At 44.9% G+C, this 25,828-nt stretch overlaps 1 protein-coding gene across 3 annotated transcripts in view; it reads right to left on the bottom strand.

The window, feature by feature from the left end:
- Window positions 1–378: 378 nt before the first annotated feature.
- The window catches only part of DRAXIN (dorsal inhibitory axon guidance protein), a 202,949-nt gene continuing 177,499 nt past the window's right edge, over window positions 379–25,828 (bottom strand). For all 3 annotated transcript variants that reach the window (XM_085615397.1, XM_085615407.1, XM_085615401.1), the window contains exons 3-7: window positions 24,177–24,364; window positions 8,469–8,577; window positions 8,194–8,283; window positions 6,519–6,608; window positions 379–915 (exon numbers count right to left, since the gene is read on the bottom strand). In XM_085615397.1, the coding sequence (XP_085471523.1) occupies window positions 803–915; window positions 6,519–6,608; window positions 8,194–8,283; window positions 8,469–8,577; window positions 24,177–24,364 (590 nt within the window). In that variant the 3' untranslated portion in view covers window positions 379–802. The remainder of the gene's footprint in view (window positions 916–6,518; window positions 6,609–8,193; window positions 8,284–8,468; window positions 8,578–24,176; window positions 24,365–25,828) is intronic.

The following is a 25,828-nucleotide window of genomic DNA, read 5'->3' as shown; positions in this document are numbered from 1 at the left end:
GTGAGGAGGAGCTGAGTAAAACAGGGGTTACGGGGGACATAGAATTAAGGGATGAGAGAAGGAATACTGTAGTAGAGTTAGGTGAAGGGTGTGCAGACTTCTAGTTTGGCCACAGAGGAAATGGAGCTTGGATTAGCAGGATAAAGAAAGGAGAATATTAAAGGATTTCCCTGGCTCTCCTATTGGCTCGGTACCCAGCTTTTGTCCCTAAATACTCTGTCACTGGCAATAAACAGCAATACACCCAGCTCCAGAATATTATGGGATCAGCGCCTGCAAACAGTGGCTGTATTAGCTATGACAGAATTCAACACCCAATTAACCCATGTCAGCAGCAATTTGACCAATTAACACAGAACTCAAGAAATACAACCACAAACAAGATCTACATCCCTTTATTAGCATCCTAATGCTTGATGTACACCTAACATCCTCTTACCTGGCCCCTTTTTACCATTATTGTCCATATTCTCCTCAAGAAACAGATTTCCTATCTTAAAGCAATTCACCACCCACTCCTAAAAATAGTTTCTACATTTTCCAGAGAGTAAGCCAAAGACTGTAGGATAAAGGCAGCCGCCGGCATGTTCTGGATTGCTGTTCAATATTCCTGTGTTCTGTGGCCTTCTTTGATGTTTGTTAGGTAACCTGTTGCCAGGTTACACTAGAGGATGACAAAGAATCATTTGGCTACCACTGGTTCCCTCCCAGCCCATAAATCTGATAAACCTGGGGATCAGCTTTTCTATAGTCAGAGGAGATAGTGGCAGCTGGAAAAGAAGTCTCTAAAAATGCACACTTTCTAGACACTAATAAAAGATCCCCGGTCGCTGTCGATAGAATCTGGCTCAACACATCGCCCTTTTCTCCGTGTCACTCTTCGGTTCCGGTGAAACTTGGCATAACATCGAAGTCCTAAGAGCAAGAGAAACATGGGTAGAAAGAGAGAGCAGAACCATGAGAGAGCAAGTATCAGCCCCTCTAAATATAAGTACATATATTTCAATACATTTCTTTGAGTAATGTTAAAGTTTTCTTTTGTGTGCACTGTTAGCATTGTTCTCAAGTGGTAATGTGTAAGATGTGAGATACTTGAACTATCCTGGCTTTTTAACTCACCACACTTTGCTTCCTGGGGCCATATTATGGAAGTGCCCCAGAAGCACAATGGGCATTTGCGCCCACTTTGCATGCCCCCAGGGCACTTTTGTATTACAGAAGAAGCTGCAGATGCCTAGGCGCCCCTTTCTGTAATACCAATAGCGCTGGCACACATAAAGCGTCAGTGCTATCATCAGAGGACGTTCCCTCATTTGCATGGAGGCATGGCCCCATGCAAATGAGGGAAACCCTCTGCCTCTTCCCCCTGATGGCAGCCCTCTGGAAGGGGGAAAGGGAGTCCCATGGACCCCCCACACATCCCCATGCAGGCGGGCGCAGTTGCTCAGTGCACTAACCTGCAAGGGGATTTCTAATCCCCCTTCAATGTGGAGGCTGGTTCCCGCCTGCACTGTGAAACACTGAGCGGCTTCAAAGCAGCAGTTTCGTTTTTCACATGAATGCGCTGCCCCCAGAGCAGCACGAGTTTGCGGTGGCCCTGGGGGCAGTGCATTCATTCTAACATAGCACATTTTAAAACGTGCGTCCGGCGCAAACAAGGAAAGTGTGCTGTATCTGTGATACGGCCCCTGGTCTCTCTAGCACTGCCTATGTAATTTCTAATTAGAGCTACAAGGAGATGTGGTCTAGTGCACTGGCGTAACGAAACTTGAGGAGGCCTCCTGCAAGGCACGTGGAGGCCCCCCTATGGGCTCAAACAGGATCTCTGCAGCCAGAGTGCTGTGCTGAGGGGGCCCCCTGGAGCTTGAGGCCCCCCAGCACCGCGGGGGCTGCGGGGACCTGTGTTACGCCCCTGGTCTAGTGGCTGAGGTGCTGGCTTTGAAACCCAGAGACCTAGGTTCTAATCCTGGCTTAGCCAGTAGGAAATAATTGTCTGCTTCCAGGTGAATTGGTCTATCTCACTAAGTCTGAAGATGAAAATATCTGCAACGTTAAAAACAGAAGTGCTCTCAATGAATGTCCCTTTTACATCCCCCAGGTATCGCGTGCAATATTCGAGTGCACTTGGGAGCTTCCAGGCCAAAGGATCAAGGTATGTCTTCAACAGTCAAGACATTAAAAGTCAAATATAGACTGCCATATCGCGATAATCAAGGGCATACAAAACGCACGTCAGATTTAGGTGTTTGTGCAGAAATGTACTTCATTGGGTGCATCACATGCAACACTGTATGTATGCAATGCATGTGGACTGTGTGGCACTATCTTTCCAAATCTTCTATTACAATTGCATTTTCTGCTTCGTGTTTAAAGTAATATATTTTTATATTTACACTAGTAAAATGAAAGATTATTTAGAAACGCGGTACTGCAGCCAAAAGAACCCTCACCTTGCGTCTTGCTACCCTCAAAGCACAGCCCTATATGCAGCGCCCTGCATTTACTATACTCTATAACCTTTTAGAGGTGCTGCACTTTTTCAACAAGCACTGGCAAATGTTATTAAGTCTGGCTTATAAACTAAAAGTGACTCTTCAGTCACTGATGACTTTACGCCCTCAATAAGTCATCATACATGTAATATGACACTCATCCTTGCATTCATAGATTTATTCATCCGCCGCTTACTCATTCTGGCATTCAATCATTTACTCATCTACAGTAAAACAGACACACAAACTGAATGAACATATGCAGGATAAATTAAAACAATAAGAGTAAAGCGAGTGGCCTGGTAGGACTACTTGGGAAGCTGTGGACCACTCTAAAAAAGGAAATGAAGAAGGAAAGAAATTAAAAGGAAAAAATGGAAAACCAAATGACTAGCTCATCATCCCATGCATTGAAGTGCAATTATTTTCAGGCAATTGTCCACATTCAACCTGGTAAAATGCAGTGACTCACATGGCATTAGAGCCAATGGCAGAAATGGGCCAATACATTGCCTCATATACTATGATGTCACGGGGATAAGCAAAACGTGAATAATATTCAAAGAGAAATAAGAGGGCTGACTAAAAGGCACTCAAAGTATAAATGCAGGCGTGTAGAGTGTTTTTTCTATATTGTTTATTACAAGGGCCTGGCAGACAAACACATCTGCTAGGCCTTCCTAATAGTGTCGAGAAGGGCTATAATAGTGCAAATCGTCAACCCCAAGGATTTGACGACCTACAATAAAATCCTTACCTACTACAGTTATGTGTGGGAAAGCAAGTAACACAAAACTATTATGTAACAAAATATTTGTTTTAAGGCAGTGTAATCACAGGCCTATCAACTTTAATAAATGCATGTCACAATAAGTTAGGCCTACTTCTTTTGTTGTAACTTTTCATAATAACCAGATCAATCCTGTTGCATCTGACATACCTTTTCCCAATGAACCAATCAAGCCCACTGCATTTGCCACTAATTAGTCACCATAAGCAACTGAGTCTTTCTGTATTGTATATAGGATGGCAACTATCAGACATACATAAAATCACAAATACATGCACAATTGCAGTTGACCAAACAATAGATCACCCCTCTGAATAGAATCTAAGAAGGATTATCACTTTGCATATCTTAAACTCCAAGTGTCTGTCAGAGGAAATAACCAACATCAAAACCCTTGCCTATTACAGAATTCTGTGAGATTCCTTATTACAACATATCATTCAGGTATGTTGGGTACTGGTCCTTCTGTAGGAAAGCAGCGTTGACTCTTGACGTAGGCCCTACTTGAGTATATAGGGGTAGGAATATGATGGAGGAGGATGGCAAACATGTTAGTGAGACCCTACTAGACCGAATTCTCTATGATTAGTTTTTACTTTACACCATTTTCATTACACTCATCTACAAACTGGGATATGCAGTAATTTTCAAACAATAAGTCAATTTTTGTAACGTTTGGCTACTGGTATTGGAACCTAACTGCAGCTTTCAAGATTAAAGTGAGTACATTTGAAAAAATAAAGATTAAAAGCTGCATCTCATATTGCGAGAAAGGATGCAGGTATTTCAGTGATTCAAATGCTACCTGTACTTCTGTTCCCTTGTCCAATAGAGATGCGCCTTCCAACATTCAACAGACTATTCAACTTTCATTGCTGAAACCCCATTACTTTAACTCATCATATTTCAATGCCATTACTTCAAATGGCATCGCTGAGACACCCCATCACTTGGAGTAAAGTATCTGCTCATCGAGTATTAAGGTAAGCGTAACATAGCAACATGGTTGGAAACAAGTTAATTATGTATTTAATTGCTTTTGTGTAATTTAGGCTTCGATTAGGGTAGGTGTGTATCGCTTTATTTTAATTTAGGGGTAGGTTTAAAGTTGACACTGGGGCCAGGATAAGGTTAATGTTAATTTAGAATTACATGTAATTTGATATAGGGTATTAGTTAGAATACATATACATTTAGGAACGAAATATAAATACCATATATTCTATGGGATTTATATTTCGGCGGAGGGGATATCTGTAACCCTTGTGACTGAGCAACCCGTCCACCAGGATCTAAATCAGGCCCTTAGTTTAACTGAACTTAATAGAATTTAATTTAGGGTAACATTAGGGTTAGCATGAGAAGTAGCATAAGGTTGCTTATTTTTTAACTAAATTACATTTAAATTGATTTATTTCCCTTTATATCTAATGTTAGTATTGACGTCATTTGATTTATTTCTTTATTATATAGTTTTGGGATTTGGATTGGGATTAAACCAAGGCTACTTAACTTCTTTTTTTAAAATTAAATTGATGTAATGTTGGGTTGGTGTTATGTTTAGCATTAGGATCAGGGATCTGTGCTGAAGTGGTGGTAGGTCAAAATGATTGTGAAGTAGTAATGAAATGGGGAAGTACTGGTAGTTAAAGCAATGACAGAGAACTGGCATATTGTTTTTTCACGAAAAATTAAGTAAATGCAGACACATTTCCCAATATGATGTCTGAAAGTCGGGTCCATCATGATAAAAGCGGTGGCAGGAAAGTACGAACTGAAAAATGGAGGACTCTAAGCACACTCTTTACATTCTCTTAAAAAAATATAAAAGTACAGAGGGCTGTCCTGTACTGGTGTTCTACTCTCCCACTCCAGACCCTATCAAACACAAAACATAAGAGCTCCTGACTGCACGAAAGACCCCAGATGACCCTCCCATCAAATAAAAGATATTTGGCAATCAGGTGTCTGTGATCCTTCAAGTAGCAGATCATAAGTTAACAGAAAACCTCTCCTCTCTGAGCAGCACGAGAGAAAAGACTAGTTCTGAAATCTGAAGTGTTGCTCTGCTCTGGGTGGTTCAATCACTCTCCCACTGGCCTGCGGTGTGTGGGAAGCTGCGGATGAGAAGGGAACATTCAAAATGGCCATTTAAAAGTTTCAACTGGACATGTGTCTGTGCCTCGACAGCTTCTGGTCCCAGCCTGAGCACAGTCATTGTGGGCGGTGGCGTGTATCTGGACTGTGTATGAAGCATGGACGGAACCATTAGAGGAAGCATCAGGAGGGTAAATGCAGTGAAAACCTGTGTTTTCCGCTAACCACCAAAGTTTGATTTTCCACCGGGTGGAGTGTTCACTGCTGTCAGTTCAAACCAAGAAACAGATAGCCTACTTGTAGTTACTGTTGCCTCTTTCCCTCTAAAGCACCTTCACTACAGTCCCCAAAATATCTTTCTTTGTTTAATATGAAAACCTTGGCCTTATGTTATGTTGCACCAGAAGGATTATCACAGCCCATGCTATTACCTCTTACACTGGGTTAGTGGAAGAAATCTATACCATCTCAGTCTCGCTCTTGCCTCCACTAATCCGGACTCCCTTTTAGATCTTTATCGCGTGTCCGCTCATCCCTACCTTCTGAGTCCCTTTCCTGTCACATCACCACATCCAGCCTGCAGGATGCCCCTGACTCCAGCCCTTCCTTTGGTCTCACTAGTAAATTCTGAGGAGGAGCACCCATGCATCTTCTATATCTTTCAGTCCTACGTTTAGTCATTGTTTTGGGTAATTGAAAGGCTATTATCTAGCCGGCCATGATGCACTGAAGTCTTTTGGAACTAATAAACACAATTCGTGTTAAAATTAGGCCTGGGTGTATTGTTAATTACGCTGGAGCAATCGGTGGGGCAACAATCCTACCGCAAAAGCGCAGGAACAACAGACTGAGAGGTCGAGAGCGGCTGCTGGCTGCTGCTCTTTGTGTTCTGTTACATTTAGAGCTATTTTTGTGGCAGAAAATGCAGCCTCGGGTCCATTTTGGATGAGAGGGTGCACTTTGCAATAAGAAAGTAGCACTAAATGCTGGATTACCCTCCGCGCATAATTCTGCATCATTTTCCGTTAAGTGCATGGATTTACGCTTGAGAAAATGATGCGAGTTATGCACCCCCCCAGTTGAAATGTGCAGAAAGGAACTTCACATTGAAGGGAGTTTGTTGTGGGGGGTTCACTCACCCTCGGCGCACATGCAGTCATCGTAGCACTTGTTATTGAGTCCGCGGTTGTGTGGTTTGCAGATGTGTTCTCGCAAGTCACAGCAAAACCCTGTGAAGGAAACAAAGGACGTTGCACTAGAGTTCAAGGAAGAACAGATTCATGACTTACAAAAGTAATACACCCGGGGCTTCAGGCCAGATGATCAATAGGTAATGCTTTCGAAGGAAACACACTTTGTAGCATTGTCAGTTCAAGAAAAGATGCTGTTTGTTGCAATCACTAATTTAGTGGCCTGACAAAAGTAGAACAATAAGGAGATACAGCATTAGCTTTTAAGCCCATATGAGCCCCCTCTTTGGAAGGAATGGGCGAACAATGCAATGTTTACCTGCAGGCATGACAAAGGCTTATCAGGAGAAAGTGTGAGTGCCACTAAGCCTGAGGTCTTGCAAACCAAGGTAAGCTTTCCACTGAAAAACCCAGGAACACAAGCTCACTGACCATCCAAGTGTTGAAATGTCTTTGCACGAGTAACGACCGGAGAGCACTTTTTTCAGGAAAATAATCTGACTCAGCAGATTGCTTGGAATGTATAACTGGTCAAACTGGTCAATGCAGGTTTATTTGAAATTCCTTTGTCTGGGTTCTTTTTGTTAGACTGCATGCTACATTTCTGGATTTACTAATAAATGCAAACTTTGATATAACCATTACAACACAAACGTACGCACGCACACACACACACACAACCAAATTTATATCAGAAAGCATTTTGTTACTGATGACCAAATTCAAACAATCAGAAAACAGACTTTGGTCTCTAATAGAATCCTCAAAAACATGGCCACAAGTTACCCAAACTCCAAAAGCACTGCAAGGCCATATAAATTCTTCACAAAGTGCAATACAAATCACCATACCATGTTTTGTGGGATTGCATGAGAAAGTTACCTTGAACAGCTTGAGAAACATACAGTGGGATACCAGGAGGCACAATATGCCTCTATGGCTGGGTACTGTCTGTGCTATGAATCGTGTGATGGCTTCCATGAGCTGTGGAGGGACTCAAACATGCAGAAGCTCGGCAGCAGAGTTTGATAAGGGAGCATAGTGTAGTGCTGCATGTTGCCTTTAATGTTTTTTGCAGTGGCGGCTGCTCCGCTAAGACAGAGGAGCGTCGCCCCACTGCTCAAAAGGAAAAATAATATGACAATAACTTATCGTTATTATCATTTTATTTTTCCTATCGCAGTCAGTGGCTCTGTTTCATGCGGGGCTGGCCAGAGCAGGGGAGGAGGAGTTTGCTCTCCGTTGAAGTGTGCATGACTGTTCGGCCCGCCCTTTTGGGCCGGCCAAACGGCTAATGCTCACTTTGCATGCTCCCCACCAGGCTGTAATGCACAGCCTGGTGGGAAACATGCACAGGCTCCCTGTTACCGTCTGAATGCCGAACCACGGCGCTCAGACCAATCACAACACTGCATTGCAGCATTGTGATTGGCTTAGGGGAGCCTGGGAGCCAGGGTGCTACCTGCTGCTTTTTGCTGCTGGGACTGGAGACAGGAAGAAGGAAGTTGAAGAGGACAGGGAGAGGCGGTGGGCGGCCGTTCCCAGGAAAGCGCTACTGTTTTTTTGTGCTAAAACATCAACACAACTATTGAAAAACAGTCTTCGTGAAAATGTATCTGCTTACCTTGGAGGCAGTCAAGGTGATGGTCACACGGCTCATCCTCGGGCACTGATGTCCCATTCCCACCTTCAAGGTTTTTTAAATTGTTTTTATCTAGAGGAAATAGGTCACAGTTAAGTTACAGTTTGGTCATAGTTGACGGATGAGCATATGGCATGGAGAGAAAAGAGGGAGAAGCTGACGCGTGAAGGACGTTCCATGTCAAAGAGGTAATAATGTCCAGTAACGCAATTGCCCTGTTACCAGTAATGACGAATATAGGGATCTTTCAAAATTACCTTTCCTCTTTGCTGAGGGCCAAACATCGGGCTTCATGTCTTCATAATCTGTCCAGTCGAATAACATCATATCCAGAGTTGGCATCACTTCGCCGTGCTTTGTGCGAACCTGCGTGGAATAAATAGAAGTGTCAGAGGGTGCCTGGGAGTGTCTGTGAGAACATGTCGGGAATACACCTTTCTAACAGCATCCCTCTGGTGATGCTGTGTTACTATTTTGCATAACATTTATATATGAATTTGCACTGCAAACACAAATATATCAAGTGTGACATTCATGTTAAGTTAGCCATAGTTAATGTAGGCCTCAGTTTAAATAACAATTACAAATTACAAATGTTACAAATGTGTTTGTTTCTGAGAGAATCGTTAGCTGTATGCATTCCTTAGAGAATGAATACTGAATTTCCACACCTGTGCCTGTGACATGCTGACTGCAAACTATCATAGAGCTACGAGATATCTCCTGAAGGCCACGCAGGAGAAAACGTCCATTGTGTGATGTCTGGGGATGAGGCTGAAACTGCTTTATTGTAAAATGTTTAATCCTGATTGATCTCCTTTCCATGGGAGTGTTGCACCTTGTAGAGAATTGTGTGGTTTAATTTTGCATTGCTGAGCGAGTAAAATTCAGATGTCCTTTCCCACTCTCTTGAGGCTAGAGGCCTTATTTGCTCCCACTCAAAGAGTCAGACTCCTGAGCCAATCCATTCTCATTTACCAGACTGAATCTTCATTTGGTTCTCCCTTTTAGAGGCTGTACCTGCTGACGCCTCCTTCTTTATTGCGGTCACAAATTGTCCTGGTTTGCTTCAGCCTGGCACAGAGCTTCCCAAACCTTTTAGAACCACAACCCACTCTTTAGCCCAACAAAGATTTGTGACCCACCTAGCTTCAATGTAGCTGAAGCATTGTGTGGTAGTGCATGCCATTTACAAACAGCACATTTTCCATTGAAATGCTCAACAAATTTGCACAGACATGTAGTTTTAATGATAAGCCTAAACTGCACAAAAATGGTAATGTGTGTAAATCTGGTTTCAGTGAATATTCATTTGTGCATCACCAAGTAAAGTGTCTGGATTTGATGTCAGACAATTAAAATCTTTGTATTTCCCTCACACTTCACAACTACAAAAATATGTGCTTCGTTTTTGCTTTCCAAACTGCTGAATGTGTGCAGTTCATTTTCAGGTATTTACATTTTGTTGTGTGTTATGAACAAATGACATCCTACGGGCTTTTCTTTCACACTTCATGTACCCCTGCAAAATTGCCACATAATTCACTTAATTTTCTTTCTCTAAAGTGCAAAGTGAGAGGAGTTTTTGAACACTAGTACCCACCTTAAACAAGCATTTGCAATGCATCGGTCTCGCCTTTAGGACCTTATATGTATTTAATCACGCAGCATATTAACCTGGTTGCTGAAACATTTACTATTTGTTTAATATGGAGGGAAAGTAAGCACCAAACTGCGTGATACGCCTGGTATGGGAACATATGGAGAGAAATAAGCTCTGCGAATGTGTGTGTGTAAGTGAAAACCGAGAGAATGGAGAGACAGAAGGAAGGAGAAAGAAGGGTGCCAGTTTGTGTGTGAGTGAGAAAGTGTGTGACAGAGAGAGAAAGCAATAATGAAAGATAAATAGAGATAGTGTGAGAGTGTGTGACAGAGAAAGCAACAGGGAAAGAGAAATAGAGATAGTGTGGAGAGATAGAGAGAGAGAGAGAGCGAGCGGTCGAGAGAGAGAGAGAAAAGGGGGCAGAGGCTATGCATGCATATAGGAAGGGACAGACAAGATCTGAAGTCGGCATTTTATCCAAGATGACAAAGTATGGCAGATGGATACTCTTACGGGTGATTAGAGAGCGATACCCACCGAGGGCCTAATACGTTCAAACAAAATACTTTACACTAAGGGGCAGATTTATGAGCCCCTTGCTCCACTTTTGCGTCACTTTTAACATGGGAAAAGTGACGCAAAAGTGTCGCAAGGAGCTCATAAATCTGCCCCTAAGTCGTTATTTCTAAGCAGCCTGGCGAGGTGAAGTGCTATACAAACGACCATTCCACACCAGCACAAGACGAACGTATCAGGCAATCATTCAGGATAAACATGTATGTATAAATCTCAAGACAAATCAATGTATGATCACGTTTATTCATGCACACGCCACGCATAAAAACCATCATTCAGCATACGACTAACAGAAGTGAGGTGTAAACACAGTTAGTGTCTAGCACTATCCCTTCAGTGGCGTTGCACAATTACAGCAGACACGTGGAGATCACGTGGCAGCGAATTAAAGAGCCAGCGCAGGCTTGTGTACCCAAGCCTGAAGGCTACTTGGCAACACAAGCGAGATCATAACATATTGATACAACTGTTGGTGTTGCATTGCCACAGCGTAGGCACCCGATATCACAAGGTCAACGTTTGCCATGTTGAAAACGAAAATAAAAATTAAAAAAACAAATCTAGAGACAAACTCATCTAAATGTTCCTTCAAATACTTCTAAAGGTGCCCTAACATCTTTGCTCCCAGCACCACGACCATCCAGCAAAATACACAATATACAACTGCTGACAAAGGTTGGAGTGAGAATTATGCTTCCACGTACACTATTGATAAAACAAAGTTCATTCATTTTTATTTAAAAATTACATGATAGTGGGCAAAACTCCACTTGATCCCGTGAACGCACAAAAACTGTTGCAATGACTCCAGCTTACAGAGGAGTCAGAGCATTTTAACTTTCAAAGGCCTACACTTACCTTGCATCGAGACCTGGAAACAAATGGGTACTGCCGACCCTTGCGACACAGGAGTCAAACACGTGCAGTGAGGACCCCTTCTCTTGCAGCGCCCACTCCCGTGGTACGCGCGACACGGGAGGAAAAGGGAAGCAGCAAAGAAGACAAGGATAACCAGCAACAGAGGCCCAGTGCAGTAAAGCAAAATAGTCAGCACCCCTTTGCCGTGGCACAAGACGCATTTGCCACCACTGTACTGATCACTCACCCATCCGTACCCACCTCGGTCTTATGGCAGCTAGACCTTCTGTAACATATTACGGGCAACATGACAATATGATGCGTGCAGTTGATCCCCACTGCAGCCTGACAACTAGCACCCCTATTTCCACCAGGTGCGCAACCAGATGCTACCTGTCAATAGTGCCACTGCTCCAAGTAACGCTAAGGGCGCCACGCCTCGGGCCTCCGAGGCATGAAGATGCCATCACACATTGCAGGCACGCCACCCCCCCGAAGATACATTATCCTCTGCCTCTGTAATGAAAGCCCCTGCCTGATCAAAGTCATGGCCAGCCAGGGCCCACCTCCTAAAGGCCAGGCAACGGCACCTTTCCCCTCCCAGCCGGTCAGGACCACTGTGGCGGAATTCCACCACCTCGGATGTCAGCGGTCCGTGAACAGTTATGGATCAGGGTTAGACGGCAGCACGCACTGCCCAATGCCCGCCAGGCCACTGCTCACGCTCGCCCATTCCCTACTTACCGGTGAACGGTGGAGGCTGAAGCCGGGCGAGCTGTGCAGTGACTCAGGGCGGCAGCACGCGAGAGACAAGAGAAGGCGCCCCTCGGATGGCGGCAAAAAAAGGAACGGACGTCTCACCACTCACGATCATATACACGCAGCCCCCCTCTGCCGCCACTGCATTGCACACATCGCCAAGGGCAGCGATGCATGACACTCTTTACTCCCGTAGGCTGTTCAAGGCACTACAATGAGACAGCCATGGAACACCAAATTGTGCTTCAGCATTCACTAAACGATGCAGCACGAAAGTCAAATTATGCGGCGTGATGAAGCACATTTTGCAGTGGGATTATTTCACTATTTTTTTTCATTTTAGCACAGATTAAATTGTGTGGGCAGGGGTTTTCTAAGGTAGCTGGCAGAAACATCACACGGGAGGAGAAGTGCGTTCCAAGCCTCATTCTGGGAAGATAAGTTTTATAGGTTAAAGAAATAAAGGAAGGGCTAGGCTATGTAGCGCGAACTCGACCTGGAAGTATGCGAAGTGATTTATATGAGCACTAGTTGCTTACATCACACAAGAACAAATTCATTTTTGTGTATTTTTAGGCATGGGGATATTAAATTATTTGCCAAGGATTTCAAGATGGTGAGCCGATGCGAGACTTGAACCGGGTTCCCTACTTACTGCCCCCTCCCCGCCTATTTCCCTCATTTCTGGCTGACGTCACAGCTCCCGGCTCTGATATCTGACACCCGGGCAGCGGAAAAGTAAAACAGCCCGGGTTGCCTGGCAATTGTGAAATTTGCCATCCGTCCACTCCTGCAGTCTCGCGCGTGCACACATGTATCCACTCATCACACGCTTGCCTCGAGGTAAAAAAACAGGAAGCGAGCACGTCCTCACGTGCGCACCGTTGTGATTAGGCACCGGCCAGAACAAAGTGCGGAGAGTGAAGGGGCCAGTAGCCTTGGAAGGATACAAATGACGATATAATCATCATGAGGCAGGACTAACAAGCCTTAATTCAATCAGAAGGCAGAATTTACTGACCTAAGCCAATGGAAAAGATGGGCGGACAGTGGGTGGAGCTTCAATGAAGCTTCCACACTAAAGTGTATACTGCATGTCTCGGAGAGACAGCGCAAGCGTTGTCTAGGTGGGACCTAAAAATGAGGAGTGGAAACATAGCCTGACATTTGACCTCTGTCTCTGAAGCACCACAAATGTGCCAAGATAAATACAAAACTAAAAGGCATCTTTATTTATTTCATGGACTTTCCCAACCCAGCATATTCAGAAATCTTCCCTTCAAGGATGCTGAATTTGCTCGATTTGCTTATGACAACTTTAAACAGTGGGGGCCCGATTCACAGAACTAACTTAAGACAAAATCCTCAACTTACTACCATTTTGGTATTCACAGAAGGCACTTACTCATTTCGGTATTCACAGAAGTTAGGACTCCTAACTTTAGGACTCCTAAATGCCTTCTGTGAATACCGAAAGTCTTAAAATTAGGATTTTTCTCAGTTTAGTAGTAGTATAGTTAGGACTCCTAACTTTAGGACTCCTAAATGCCTTCTGTGAATACCGAAAGTCTTAAAATTAGGATTTTTCTCAATTTAGTAGTCCTAAATCTAAATTTAGGACTACCAAATTGAGAAAAATCCTAATTTTAAGACTTTCGGTATTAACAGAAGGCATTTAGGAGTCCTAAAGTTAGGAGTCCTAACTATATTACTACTAAACTGAGAAAAATCCTAATTTTAAGACTTTCGGTATTCACAGAAGGCATTTAGGAGTCCTAAAGTTAGGAGTCCTAAACTTAGGACTACTAAATTGAGAAAAATCCTAATTTTAAGGCTTTCGGTATTCACAGAAGGCATTTAGGAGTCCTAAAGTTAGGAGTCCTAACTATACTACTACTAAACTGAGAAAAATCCTAATTTTAAGACTTTCGGTATTCACAGAAGGCATTTAGGAGTCCTAAACTTAGGACTCCTAACTTCTGTGAATACCGAAATGAGTAAGTGCCTTCTGTGAATACCAAAATAAGTAAGTGCCTTCTGTGAATACCAAAATGGTAGTAAGTTTAGGATTTTGTCTTAAGTTAGTTCTGTGAATCGGGCCCTCTGTCTTTGTACTTGGTACTTTGAACCGCTTTGAATTATGCTGGCGAATGCAATTATAGGATCATTGATTTATGACTAATTTTGAAAGTTTTGAGTTGTAACTTAACTAATCTGCTAATAAACCTTCATGGTTATGCAGATCTACTGTAAACATTGTGAGGCCTAATGTGCTTCACTGTCATTGATGCATTGTTGATTTTTTGATGTTAAGCCTCAGCCGGGGATTAAAGGCCCATCCACTCAAGTGCAGCTTGTACTTTGTTTGCACCAACAATTTGTACTATGCAAATCCCATTCCTGCTGCAACACCTCCCTACACCTGTGAACGATCACCGACTCTAGAAAGTACAGCAAGAGCAAGGGCATTACCCAGCCCTCTCAAAGCACTGCCCATGCAAACCTGCACAGGCCCCATCTGATCTGATTGGGTATTCGAGGAACCAAAGTGAGGTGCCTGCAGTTTGTGCCTCTTAAAAGGGAACTTCATTCTCACTCACGTGTATGTTTCTGTTTCATGCCAATATTTTATTCACCATCCCCTCCATGTTTAAATATTCATCTTGTTACCTGCCAGTTATTTTAAATTATTTTATTTTACTTTAAGTTTGCATTCATTGCAGTTCATCCATCCAGCAAAACTTCACTGTACGGGGGCATGGTTCGCGCGGCAGCGTGATGGCCGCGTTTGAGAGCAGCTCCAGACCCGTTATCCGAAACCCACCGATCCGCCTAATTTATCAGTGTCCCACAAAGGGGGACTGTTACTGGAAGTGCCCAGGACCCGATTGAGCCGTTTCTTTGGCCAGCCGGGCTCGTACCTACTGATCGCTGCCTGCCAGAACCTGGGGGCTGCCTGCAGCTTGAGGCCGCGACCTCGAGTGTATCTTGGGTCGCGGATGCCGCACCGACGTGGGGGAGAGAAGTAAATTTAAACCTGCAGCGGTGAGTCCGTCCACCCTGGGGGGCGGGGGTGCTGTATCCAATTGTGCCTCCTTGCAGCTGTGTGGTCTGCCCCCCCTCCCCCGCAGTGACAGTACTGGCAGCAGGAGACGGTGGGCTCTGAGGGGGCAGGCGCCAACAACTTACCAGTGCCCCGCCGGGTGCGTCCATTTCAGCGTTGGTGTGACCGGACGCTGCGGGGACGGAGGGGGGGTCTCATCCCTAGTCTGCAATGCTGCCTGGGGGTGGGTGAGGAGGACTGGTGACTGCCCCACTTGGGAAATTACTTCTTTTTCAGGGGGTGGGTGGAGGGGTGGGGGGTTGGAGCTTCCATACCCGCATTTAGCAACTGTTGGTGGCTTTTTTGGGGCGACAGGCACTCTGCACAGTTCGTTCCATGGGCTGGTTTATGCCCAGAGTGCAGGGGGGCAGGGAGGGGGAGTTGGGTTGGGTGGACTGTTTGTTTGTTGTTGTTCAACCGGCATCAATGATTAATATGGCTCTGGGAGGAGGACTCCCGCAAGATTCACTGTTATGGGAACGCACTGGGATAAAAGTTTACTTTAATTAGCTGGAATGTGAATGGGCTCGGGGACAAGATGAAACGTACTCTCGTCCTGCAATACCTAAAGCGCCACTCTCCAGATGTGGTCTTCCTCCAGGAGTCGCATCTGGTTGGTAACACGTGTAAAGCCCTGAACAGATGGGGATATAGGTTCATGGCTCACTCCGGTTTCACTTCTGGGTCTAGGGGCGTTGGAATCATGGTCAAAAACTCCTTCCCCTTCTCAGTCCAATCTTCGCACTCCGATGGGCGGGGGAGGTATGTTGCAATCACTGGTCAGTGGGAGGGTAATACGCTAACCTTAATTTCGGTATATGTCCCACCCGGGCTGCAAAGCCAAACATTCACGGACCTGGGTACTCAACTGCTCTCCCTCCCGGAGGGCCTCCGACTGGTGGGAGGTGACTTTAATGCTGTGGCATCCGGTTCACTGGACTGTAACCCCCCCCATGAGGTGGGCTCTTCGGGTCTTTGGCTCCCTGACTTCCTGGAGGCATTTGGCCTTTTGGACGCCTGGAGGGCGCTTCACCCCGGGGACACGCAATTCACCTTTTCCTCCGGCGCACACTGTAGCGCCTCACACATTGACTATCTACTCATGCCTGCTTCCCAGCTCACACAACTACACGAGGTCCGTATCCAGGCGCGCGGCATCTCTGACCACTCCCCCGTATGGGCCCAGCTGGTTCTGGGGGACCAGCGGGTTGACACGGTAGCACCCATTAATCCTTGATACGTGCAAAGCCCAACTGTTCGCAAAGACCTTTTGAAAGCTATCGACTGTTTCTTTCAGGAGACCCCGGGCTCCGTTGACTCCCCCCAAATACTCTGGGAAGCGTTTAAATCGGTTATTAGAGGGACAGCCCTCTCTCTTATAGCGGGGGTCAGGAAAGAAAAATTTAAAGAGCTTGAGATGGTTGAGGGTGAGATCCTTCGACTGGAAACAGAACTTGGTAAGGGGGGTCCTCCAGATACACTGCATCTCTTGCAATTGAAGAAGGATGAATATAAGTGCATCGCCACAGACCGGGCCAAGTCTTGGGGGAGAGAAAGAGACTGAAGAGTGTACGAATGGGGTGACAAAGCCGGGAAGCTACTCGCCTGGTTAGACAAGAAGGAAAGGGGTAACAGACTTGTTCCCGAACTGACGGTCGACACGGGTGGAAATATCACGGATCCCACTCAAGTCGCTAGAGAGTTTGCTGAGCACTACAGCGTTGTGTACCAAACACAATCGTCCCTCCTTGAAACTGACTCTGCTGACCTCCTGCACGATATCCAACTCTCGGTCCTCTCTGAGGACGATAAGAGCTTTTTGGACAGCGACATCACCAATGACGAGATCCCCCAGGCGTCCAGAAATCTTCGACCAGGAAAGGCGCTGGGTCCCAATGGGCTACCGATCGAGCTCTACAAATTACGTCCCAGTAAACTTGCCCCACATCTGAGGGCTATGTTTGAAGAGAGTAGAAGTGTGGGAGCGCTTCCGCCTGACCAACGTCTGGCGTCGATAGTGGTCATCCCCAAAGAGGAAAAGCCTAGAGATAGATGCTCCTCCTTCCGACCCATCTCCCTGCTTAATGCAGAGCCGAAAATCTGTGCCAAACTTTTGGCCACTCATCTGTCGCGGGTAATCAGTACCTTGGTACACCCAGACCAGTCAGGCTTTATGCCTCAGCGCAATACGACCCTGAATCTGCGACGGGTGCATGGAGTACTGGGAAGGGCGGACACCATCCGGGAGGCTGCTGTGATCTTTTCTCTGAACGCCTCCATGGCTTTTGATACTATTGAATGGCCTTATCTCTTTGCTGTTCTTTCCAAGTTGGGGTTTGGACCGGAATTTGTATCATGGGTCAAACTCCTATATTCGGAGCCTCTGGCTCGGGTAATAGTTAACAACAAACGGTCTGACTCCTTTGGTTTAAGTCGGGGTACCAGGCAGGGGTGTCCGCTGTCACCCTTGCTCTTCGACCTTTCATTGGAGCCACTTGCGGCCTGGATCCGTCGCGACCCGGTCATACGCGGTCTGCGGTGGTCGGCGGAGTGGGAGGATCGCATTTCGCTTTACGCAGAGGATATTCTCATTTATTTGGCCTCCCCCAAGATGTCTCTCAGATGTGTCTTGGACATCTTCATGTCCTTTGGCAGATTTTCTGGCTACTCTATCAATTGGAATAAATCTCTACACACTGGGTGGCGATTCTCCGGCTCTCCCCAGAGATTGTCCGGTACAAGTGGTGAAGGATGGGTTTCGCTACCTTGGGATCTTTGTCACCACGGACCCCAAGCTCTGCTACGAGAGAAATCTGATGTTGCTAACTGGAGGGCACTCCCTCTCTCGCTGCTCGGCCAAGCTTCTCTTTTTAAGATGATGTCCCTGCCCCGCTTCCTCTGCGCCCTACAAAACTATCCCACCCCAGTCCCCGCGAGTTATTTTAAGAAATCGAAGGCTTACAGAGGGAGTTGTTATGGGATGAGAGACCTAGAATAGCACTCAACAAATTAGTTCTCAACTAGTACCATGGTGGTATAAGTCTCACTGACATTAAGAAATACTATTGGGCTGCCCATTTTGCCGCCTTCAATCAAGGTACATATCGTACACTGGGCGACCCGGGCTTTGCCATGGACAGGTGGCTGCTCCCGGATGGGAAGTACAACAGAGCTCTGTATGCAAACCCCAGGAAATTCCCCTTAACTGGGCCCATCCGGCTCTCTGTCCATATTTGGCATACGGTGAACAGGAGTCTGTGTTGGGACCGGAGACTGACGCTGGCGACCCCCTTATGGGATTCGGAGCAGCTCGGTAGTCTACATTCCTCTAAGGTTTTGACAAGTGGGATCTTATCGGTATATCTCGGATAGGTGACCTCTGAGTGAAGGGTGACATTATCTGTTTTGACAAACTACAACAGCAGTTCGAGCTCACACACATGGAGTTCTTCCGCTATCTGCAGGTCTGCCACGCACTGGTCACAAGCTTGAAGAAGGGTTCCTCCCTCCCCGAGTCCCCCACACTAGAGGACAGGTTATTGGATGGGTTGCTTCCACAGAAGGCCATATCACTAACTTACAAAAAGCTGATTATTAACACACTGGACCCCCTTGATAAGCTACATGAGACTTGGGGCAAGGACGGCTTAGAGCTTGACGACGAAGAGTGGCGTGAAGCGGTCGCCTCCCCTTGTGAGGTGGCAATCTCCGCGCGGCTGCGCCTGGTTCAATTTAAAATTCTGCACAGAATTTACGTCACCGGGCCTCAGCTGGTCCGTATGGGAAGAGGGGAGGGGGACGCTTGCAGAAGGCAGTGTGGTCAGGTGGGCACCTTTATGCATATCCTTTGGGAGTGTGAGCGGGTCCAGAGGTATTGGAGGGGGATACATGCAGTCATGAGGGAAGTCCTATGTAAAGATATCCAACCAGAGGTCAAGAGGTGTTTGCTTAACGTCTGGGAACCCACTGACTTGACAGAGGCTGAGAAACTTTGGGCCACCCTGGGAGCTATGGTTGCCAAGAGAGATATAGCTCAGCAATGGGGGGGGAGGGTGTCATCCCCTACAATCGATACATGAAAATTAATCTCGACTGGTGTATGTTCAAGGAGAAAACGGTGTATGTAGCAAGAGGTTGCCCCAAAAAATGGTCCCTTGTGTGGGCTAAATGGAATACTAATAGGGGAGATATATGTGTTGCACCTACACCCCCGTTGAAGACAACTCTGTGTCCCACTGATGCGCATTCCAACCTCTGTGATGTATTCCTGAAATTGCCTATGTTCCCAAAAAAGACTGCCACATGAACCAGAACTTTTGTGTCTCCACATGTGATATGCCAAGTTTTTTGTTTGTTATCAATGAAACTAATACAAAGATATTTAAAAAAAAAACTTCACTGTACAATTTGCCCTCAGAGCTCACTGCAGATAACATCCTTCCCTGCAGCTCTCTCTCCCAGCACTCTGCAGCTGACTCCCCCTGTATTCTACAGATCTCCATTCCAACCTACAGCTTACTCTTCCAGACCCTACAAATCACCAGCTCTACCTGCCAGAATCCTACAGAATTTCCTTTTCCGTGCCCACTTATTACCATTATCCATACTACCCTTCTGCAACCAGCAGCTCATTTTCCCAGGTCCCTTCATTTCTTTCAACCCATGCACTGTTATTCCAGGCAGTTCCTGTTGTTCTGGTAGGAAGAGGGAGATTTTTTGATTAGGAATACAGGATATTGTCTTCCTAACTCTTATACACCACGTCTAGGTACCCTTTACCCCTTTATATTGGATCTTCGGCCGGTTGAACCCGAACCTAAAAACAAAGCCTCAGTGGGTTCTGTTGTAAACCCGCACAAACTCTTTTAGTGTCATGCTTCATCACCACGTCTCATACTGGTCCCAATAAACCAAGATGGGCTAGACCATTTTTCAGGGAGGTTTTGTTATATTTATCTGATGGGTGATAAGAGTAAAAATACCTAAAGGACATCCCAGTATCCCTCTATGATTGAGTACCTTCGGCATGTCTTAAAACAATGGAAGCAGGTGTTTAATTGGATAAATTGTCCTTACATCCTGGTTTTCCTCAACAAGTTTCAGCCCTCGTGGATAGGCCACCAGGTGTCCCAGGCATCTGTGAGGACTGATAAGCGTGTCCTGTGCTGTGTTATATTTTATCTAGATAGTCATGTCGTTGTCAGTCTGAACACATAAGACAATACACTGCATAAAACATGCAATCAGGCCTACTTGCCTTTTTATGAAGAGCACTTTTTGATGCCCCTTAGATTTATGCATTAGTACTCCTATAAGGACAGCTGGGGACACTCCCCTATAATCACACTCACCCCAAGGTTACAGAGTGGCAGGCCTACAAGTTCTCGTCTCAGTTCTTTATTCCCTGTATCCTAAATAGCTCCATTTGAACCTGCGGCTTACTCTCCCATCTCTCTACAAATAACCAGCCCTCCCTCCAAGAATCCCACAGAATCCCTGCACCCTTATTACCATTATCCATATTACCCTTCTGTATCCAGCAGCTAACTTTCCCTGGCCCCTTCAGTTCACTTTGATTGCCTGTACCCTCCACTCCCACCCACCTGCATCCTTCAGATAACTCTTCATCCCTGGTCCTGTACACCCAGTCCCTCTACCATTCATCCTCTCTCCCTTGCTATACCCTACAGACAGCCATCTTTTTGGTGCTGTGAATAATCTACTCTCTGAATAACAATGTTGATTCTGCCCGGGCAGAGGCACAGAGACGGCACTGGTAGCTACTGGACGACCTGAAGCTGAAAGGGTTGCCTACACTGTTACCTTTTGACCTGTCTGCAACTTTTACAGCATCAAAAGTTGCAGATAGAGACCAGAAGAGCTCACCACATGGAGAATACAATAAAATGGAACTCCACTTATTTCAACGATAGACAAAGCCTGGTATCTAAGCCTACATTCTCCTCTTCCCCTCACTCCTTACCCAACAGGGTACTACAGTCTCAATCATCTCCGACTTCTGTTTAATCTCTGTCTTGCTCCTTAGTAGAGCTATTCATATCATTCACTTTCACCTGAAGCAAGTACACAGATGACACAGCAGCCAGCCTGAAACTGGAAAATCCTGTGGATAGAAATGCAACTACATGGCACAAACACCACCTCTCCATAGATTAATGTATGCTTATCACCTATCTTAAACTCAACTTCCCAAAAACCGAGATCATGAATTGTGTGACAATGGAAACCCCAAGGAATTGGAGGGCCTATCAGCAACATCGAATGAAGTAAGAAATCTTAAAGTGACCTGGATTCAAACCTAACTTTATCTGTGCATGTTAATACAATTACTAGAAACAAAATCTACCCAATGCATCACCTGAAACTACAGACCATTATCTCCTTTGGAATGCTGATGGTCGATTATGCCAGCAGCCTATACCTCGGCATCCCATGTTCCATAACACAAAAATTACAAAGGATCCAATACACAGTTGCATGATCATTATTTTTTCTCCATTTTATGAATAACATTACTCAAATACTTCAGACATTACAGCGTCAGGAAGCTAGGCTTTCACAGCACTCTGTACAGCCCAAATTGTTCTCCATAGAAATGGAACATAAAACATACATAAATGTTCCATCAATACCTCCAAGACAAAACACTGTCCATCTGGTTATCCCTTCCTATATGCATCCGCGTCAACCTGGGACAAAAAATGCACTAAATTGTTATTGTATAACGAAAACAGCGTTGGGGCCAATACACAACCCTGGCGGGCACCTTTAGAAACCGGTACACTCCAGTCAGCTGGCCCTTTTACCCCTATCTGATTCCCTCGTGCAAACGTATCATGAGCAACAAGCTATCAGGAGCATACGCATATCAGTAAGAGCTTCCCAAAGACTAGAGTGGGGGACCATGTCAAAAGCAGATTTTAAATCGACAAAGGCAACATAGAGGTTGCCCTTGCAGATTAGGATCCAATCCTGAATTTTAGACAGAACGCTACGACAAAAAACGTTTTGAACACAACCTACTAAATTAATAGGTCTATAGTTGGTTGGTTGGGATATGTCTCCTCTTTTATGGATAGACAAGGCTACAGCACCCTTCCAGAAATCAGGGATGGGATCCCCCTCAGTGATAGCGTTGGCAAGAATTAAAATATATTGTGACCAAGTCTCCATATCAGTTAAAAATATATTGGCTGGGATGCCAACCAGCCCCGCAGCCCTGCCTCACGTAACAGCTTTTAGTGATTGGGTGATGTCAGAAATATCAAATAGGGGCAAGGAGCAAATCAAGGTAAGTAAAGCAGAGAAAATATCCTGGTTAAATACTTGCAGCATCATCGCAGTATAACGTCCGCAAGCAGTCAAAGCAATCTGAAGGAGCAACGCTGTTTGTGGATTCCAGAACAGTAGAGTTTCCACCTCATGAAACCAATAACCACAATTTAGGAGAATATCTGCCAACAGAGTCATCCTTGAGATCCCTCCACCTCTGTTCATGTCAATTGTTTTGTCTGCGTTAGCTATAGCCACCTTGTAGGCTTTCCTAATCAAAGGGACACATGCAATGTCATTGGCTTTAATGGCCTTAGCCAAATAGTGCTTGAGCTGGTGGCATTCCTTATTAAACCATAGACAGTTTTTGGTGGTACAGTTCCTTTTAGGTGTACCAGAAATGGAAAAGTGAGGAAAATACACTAAAAAAAGGCTGTGCGAATAAGAGTCATTTGATCAATGGTACAGATGAGGCCTCCTTCAATTTGTGAGAGAACGTCTTGGAGATCATTTTTTACACCTAATAAGATGGCCAGGCAAGCTACCACCTGATGCCACTTTAAATGACGCATATCAGATGATAAAACAATGTCCCTAGTATAGGAGAACGAACATGGATCGAAGAGAATGCTATCACAAAGAGCCAGCATAGTCAGGGACAGAGGATTATAGCCACTTTCTGACCTTTCTAGTATGACCATATCAACGACACACAACCAGAGTCTTAAGTCCACTAAAATATAATTGATTCTACTCATGCAATTTAATTTGTTGAACATATGAGCCACTTTTGAGTCAGATTTTATTCAACCATTGACAGCCCTGAGTCCAAGCTCAATAGACAGACCCTTCAGTTGGAGAGCTATTGTGACCAAATATTAGTGGGTGGAACGTCCAGAGGGGAACAGCCCATGCAGCATTCTCATCTCTAGTCAGGTAGACATCATCATTATTAAGGGGCTCAAATGTTGTGTTAAAATCACCCACCAGGATAAGGTAGTGTCGATAAGAACGCTGTTCAAGATAGCCTTTGAGCACTTGACGAGTGCAAGATGGCAAGCCTCTTTTGACCCCTCTTATTTAAAAAGCCTCCTTTGACCCCACTTATGTAAAAAGCCTCCTCTGACCCCTCTTATGTAAAACGCCTCCTCTGACCCCTCTTATGTAAAAAGCCTCCTCTGACCCCTCTTATGTAAAAAGCCTCCTCGAACCCCTCTTATGTAAACATTGAAAATGAAGATCTCATGGTTATTCACACTTTTGAGCTGAATGCCCAGAATGTCCAGCAAATCAAATCTAAGCTGGTGGATTTGGCAATTAAACGAAGCTCTGACCCACATGCTTAGGCCACCAGAAGCTCCTCCCCTGGGACTAGGGATTGCCGGAATAAAAAATTAAGTTCGCTTGGCCTGTTGATAGAATCCACAGATGGGGTCTCTTGGAACAAACAAAAATCATAATCCTCAATGAGTTGGTTCCAATCAGGCAAAGCTACCTTAGACCCAAGACCAGCCACATTCCAAGATATGAGGGACAACATACCAGGCTTCACTCTTACAGATACCTCCTTTGGGCTATGACCCTCGGTCAACTCAATTACAGAATGCAAGTCCCTGTTCATAGGTTATTAAACATCACAGATATTAGGAGTAGTAGAATTAAAGTCAATACAGAATAATGTAATGGTATATTTGGTGTCTCAGAAATCGTCCCTCGGTGATCAGTACAGGGCCGGCTGGCCATCCTCATTATCAGACATGGCTGTACTCTTACCCGTTGACGTGGCGACGTGACTGGCGTGGGTGATGCTTCGGTGGGCGCTACTGTCCATACTGTGCTGGGAAGCAACGTGCTGGGGGCTGCGCTCGTGGGGGTCTCCCCCGGCTGCAAGTTCTCTGTTGGCTCTGGAAATGGTTGGGGTTCCATGAAGAGAGAGCTGGGTTCAGGGTCATGATCTGTACCTGTGGAGTCACAAAACAACCTTGCATTAATTAAAATAACTCACTCTATGATCCTTGAATTTAAGGTGCGCGTGCAAGGACTCTATAGTGCTCTATACTGCTGGCTTCTCTCACGGTACCGCTCTATTTAATTGACCACAAGTGCAGGTACACAAAATAGATCTTACTGCCTTTTTAACTGCTGTAAATTCAGGTTCTCTACACTCAATTTCATTCATTCTTGCAGTGCATACTGAGTCAGCTCTTCTATAAGACAATTATATGATCAATATCAGTGAACATAGGACACACTGCATGAGTGATTTAAACTCTTAAACAATCGATATTTTTATTGTCTTGATCTGAGGTCAAACAATTGAGGCACCTGGTCTGTCCAGGCAGAGTATCATATGATTATACCATCATATGATAATGACCATTGTTCACATACCTTGTTAACACATATTTAAGTCCATTGGTCCCTCTTATCACATTCCAGGGTGCCTTGTATGCGGATGAACTGTGGAGCTCAGCAAACGTAAAACATCTACCATTGACCCAGAACAATGTTTGCAATGAATTTGCAGTTTACAATGGATTCCCCTCTTATACCCCTTAATGAGTTGAGAGCACGATCTATTGTGATTAAACCGGCTTAGAGGGAGATTTCATTCTCAGCGAGACTAAGGTTGAATCCCGCAGCAAGAGTTCATGAGAAGGTCCTAAGGTCTTAGTGAAATGTAATCAAGCCATACATCTACCTTGTTTTCTGTTGATACTAGGATTAAATTAGGTAAGGGAAGAACTGGAGACTCCTCTTAAACAAGGCCTGATGATAGCAAAGAGTAAATACTAGACTCAGGTAGAACTTGAAGAAACTGGTTTGATTCACAGGAACATGTTGGTTAAAAGATGTCTGCAAAACAATGTTATAAGCATAAAGTAGTCCCGTCTAGATTGACTTATGCAGCCCATCAAAATAACTGGGGTATATCAAATTTAGGTTAATTATGTAGACATTTTAGGCTTTACAGCAAAATGGAATAATGATGCGAATAGTTTCTGCTTAAATGACGTAAACCACTTGAGAGGGACTTGTATGTTTTTTGTCTTTGCATTTTTAAACAAACCTATGGCCTACTAAATCAAATTTAGAAGAAAAGGGTGTTTTCACTTTTTAAATATCCTAAAGAGAAAGTATAAATATCTAGACGCTCACCAAACTGCTTGTGTGGGTTGCTGGCCCCATGCTGACCCACCAGCCCACAAAAGATTCCCTGCACAGTTGGTGGAGAATTTTGGTAAAAGTGCTTCTACTGAAATCAAGTAAGCACGTTATTGCAATTTCGGGAGTTCCTGAAAAATATAAAATCAATTGCCATGACATGTTGGGAGTTTTCTCTTAACACGTTAGAGATATTATTCATTTTTTCTTGTCCCGGACTACCATGTTGGGCATGGCGATCTCACGCAGGACAAAACAGA

This window comes from Triturus cristatus, chromosome 1_2 (assembly GCF_964204655.1).
Source record: "Triturus cristatus chromosome 1_2, aTriCri1.1, whole genome shotgun sequence".
NCBI lineage: Eukaryota > Metazoa > Chordata > Amphibia > Caudata > Salamandridae > Triturus > Triturus cristatus.
Note: the sequence above shows the minus strand (reverse complement) of the source record. Positions and strands in the feature narration are given on the sequence as shown.